This window comes from Cibotium barometz, chromosome 14, assembly GCF_041138505.1.
Source record: "Cibotium barometz isolate CiBa-2024 chromosome 14, ASM4113850v1, whole genome shotgun sequence".
Lineage (NCBI taxonomy): Eukaryota > Viridiplantae > Streptophyta > Polypodiopsida > Cyatheales > Cibotiaceae > Cibotium > Cibotium barometz.
The window spans coordinates 41,370,530-41,374,027 of record NC_141059.1 but is presented as its reverse complement, the minus strand read 5'-3'; the positions used below and the strand labels follow the sequence as shown (position 1 = coordinate 41,374,027).

The 3,498-nt window shown below is 45.3% G+C and overlaps 1 protein-coding gene across 1 annotated transcript; it reads left to right on the top strand.

The window, feature by feature from the left end:
- The first annotated feature begins 737 nt into the window (after positions 1-737).
- On the top strand, positions 738-3,208 carry KCS11 (3-ketoacyl-CoA synthase 11). The gene has a single exon (XM_086808618.1). The coding sequence runs from the start codon at positions 1,341-1,343 to the stop codon at positions 2,898-2,900; it is 1,560 nt and encodes a 519-aa protein (XP_086664744.1). The 5' UTR covers positions 738-1,340; the 3' UTR covers positions 2,901-3,208.
- The last annotated feature ends 290 nt before the right edge of the window (positions 3,209-3,498 follow it).

Sequence of the window (3,498 nt, the reverse complement as noted above, 5' to 3'; positions counted from 1 at the left end):
ACTTGGGCAATGGCCCAGTGAACTTGTTCATTTCACGTTCCCACCAACTACCCTAATTCCTGTGAACTTTGGCCAATGGCCCAATTAACTTGGCCATTTCACGTCCCCACCAACTACCCTAATTCCTGTGAACTTGGCCATTTCGCGTTCCCACTAGCTATCCTAATTCCTATGAACTTGGCCCAACGGCCCAGTGAACTTGTCAATTTCACATTCCCACTAGTTAGCCTATATTCCTCACCAGTGTTTGTGGTTGGGATCGACCAAGTTCTCCGATTGAACCAATATAAGGGCACAATTGAGTTTTGAAATGATTTCGATTAACTAGATGAGCAGGCTCTCCCGGTCAAATCAAACACATGTCATCTATTGGACAGCCACACACAAAGGTTAGTGGTAACCTTGAGTAGGTTCTCCCAATCAGATCATACACGTGTCATCTGTTGGGCAACCACACACAAAGGTTAATGGCACATGTCATCTCTTGGGCAACCATACACGAAGGTTAGTGGCAACCTTGTAAGTAGTTGATGTGAGTTCGACCACCTATGGCAACCTTGTATAGGTAGTCTATGCGAGTCCGAGACATGTGAAATGCACCTTATAAGTTGGCTGGAGTCGAGGAAATAAGGGGCACGTGCTTGTGTGAACGGAGAGTTAGCACAATTGAGGAAATAAAGGGCACAAGTGAGAAACCCGCTACATTGTGCTCGTGTGAAAGGGCACTAGGATGAAATTTGATGATTGGTGATTATGAAGAAGAAGAAGGATCACGATCACCATCCAATTGAAGAGGGCGGTTGAAGGTTTGGCTATGGCGGTTGATTGGTATTTACTAAGGCATTGGTTTGAGCTTTGCAATGTGGCATGTGCAGACTCAAGAGGGTGCGGCAAACAACTTTAAAAGCCCACCCAGTTTCCAAATTGCTACGGCAGATTGCAACAGTTTTCAACAGCCAGCTATTGCAACTTGCAATGTTAGCCTACAATCTATAAAGCCTGTCTGTCTTCTTGTTCCATCTTTAAGCAAATTCTCCGACATGTCTTCAGTTTGCTGAGCGCTCTTTACATCCTTGTTCCTTCTCTTGTGGCTCTCGAGTCTCTCTTATGAACAAGCTCTTGCTGCTGTTTGTGCCCCTGCCAAGACTTGAGAACTTTGGGGCAGCAAATCTTCCCTATTTGTCAACCCCCGCTTAATACTAAATACTGTACTTAAGTTATTCTAAACTGCTTTATTTTCAATTCATTCCCCAAATTAAGCTCTAGCTTCATCTTCCCTTTCTGAGTTTCTAGAGCACAAAAACTCTTTCTTGCTCTTCAAGGCTTCTGCTCCTCACCATATGCACCAAAACAGCAGAGTTTTGGTGTGCACAATGGCTGAGCCGGCTTCTGTGGTGATCAAGATCAAGCATGCTTTTCCTGACTTTCTGAGGACTGTCAATCTCAAGTATGTGAAGCTGGGCTACCATTACTTGATCCAGCATGCCGTGTACCTGCTGCTGATTCCTTTATCAATGGCAGTTGCAGCTGAGATGGGGAGGCTGAGGTATGTTGGAACTAAGGCCATATGGGACACCCTTCAATACAACCTTGTCAACGTTATGCTCTTCTCTACTTCCCTTGTGTTTGGTATCACCATCTACTTCATGTCAAGGCCCTTGCCTGTGTACTTGGTGGACTTCTCCTGCTACAAACCTGTCAGGGAAGACATGTGCAGCAATGCTGATTTCATGAGATACTCTAGAGCCACTGGGACTTTCCATGACAAGAGCTTAGAGTTCCAACGCAAGATCTGCGAGCGATCCGGCCTCGGCGATGAGACCTACTTGCCGCCTGCTGTTATCAGTGAGCCCCCTAACCCTTGCATGGCTGAAGCTCGCCTGGAAGCAGAGAGGGTCATGTTTGGTGCCCTTGATGATCTCTTTGCTAAGACAGGAGTCAAACCCAAAGATGTGGGCATCCTTGTGGTTAATTGCAGCCTCTTCGGCCCGTCGCCTTCTCTCTCTTCCATCATTGTGAACCACTACAACATGAGGGGGAACATAAAGAGTGTTAATTTGGGGGGAATGGGATGCAGTGCAGGAGTGATCTCTGTTGACTTGGCAAAGCATCTTCTTCATGTGCATAGGGACACAAATGCTTTGGTTGTGAGCATGGAGAACATAACACTGAATTGGTACTGGGGGAATGATAGATCTAAGCTTGTATCTAATTGCATCTTCAGGATGGGTGGGGCTGCCATTCTGCTCTCCAACAAGAGGTCGATGCGGAGACGATCCAAGTATGAGCTGGTGCACTCTGTGAGAACCCACAAGGGAGCAGATGACAAGGCATTCGGATGTGTGTTCCAAGAGGAGGATTCAGACGAGAAGATAGGTGTATCTCTATCTAAAGAGTTAATGGCTGTTGCAGGAAATGCTCTCAAGACCAACATAACCACCCTAGGCCCTCTTGTCCTCCCCCTATCAGAACAGATTCTCTTCTTTGCCAGCCTCTTGATAAGGCGGCTCGAGCGCGTGAAGATAAAGCCATACATTCCTGACTTCAAGCTTGCATTTGAGCATTTCTGCATTCATGCAGGGGGCAGGGCTGTTCTGGATGAGCTTGAGAAGAACTTAGATTTATCAGAGTGGCACATGGAGCCTTCTCGGATGACCCTCTACAGGTTTGGCAACACATCAAGCAGCTCTCTCTGGTATGAGCTAGCCTACACTGAAGCCAAAGGGAGAGTCAAGAGAGGAGACAGGGTGTGGCAAATAGCCTTTGGGTCTGGCTTCAAGTGCAACAGCGCAGTATGGAGGTCTCTCAGATCAATCAAGCCCAAAGAGAGCAGCAATGCTTGGTCCAGCTTCATCGACAACTTCCCCCTTGAAGTGCCCACCATGAGAAATCTATCTTAACCTCCTCCTAGTCCTGCTCATCGGTCGGAAATACACCTTAATCTCCTCCTCTTCTTGGTGGTAAATACACCTTCTAATCATCATCACGGGTGGGAAATACACCTTAATCTCCTATTCATGATTATGATGAGAAATCATAGCTTAATCTCTCCTACCAGCTCTCTTTCTCTCACTTCCCTCTTGGAAGTGCCCACCATGAGGAATCTCTCTTAAGCTCCTTCTAATCTGATTATTGGTGGGAAATAAATCTCAATGCCCTAATCACGGATATAATGAGAAATCTAGCTTAATCTGTTTCTATTCACGAATCTCCTATCACTATGGGGATAATTTTCATTTGTTTTTGTTTTTGTTTTGGTGAAATTTCGTCAAAATTGTTAGCTGGATCCAAGCGCCGGTAACGCACGTAAATATGCATGTACTTGCAATGCCAAATAGTAACCTCTAAATACGGACTTTTTAAGTAATTTTGAAGACCTTTTCTTCACCGTTGAATTTTGGGGTGTATGGCAAATCGTAGGTATAGCATACTCGAGTTTATTTCAGAGTGGTTCCTTTAAAATCTATTAATCATTCTCAAAATCTATTAATCATTCTG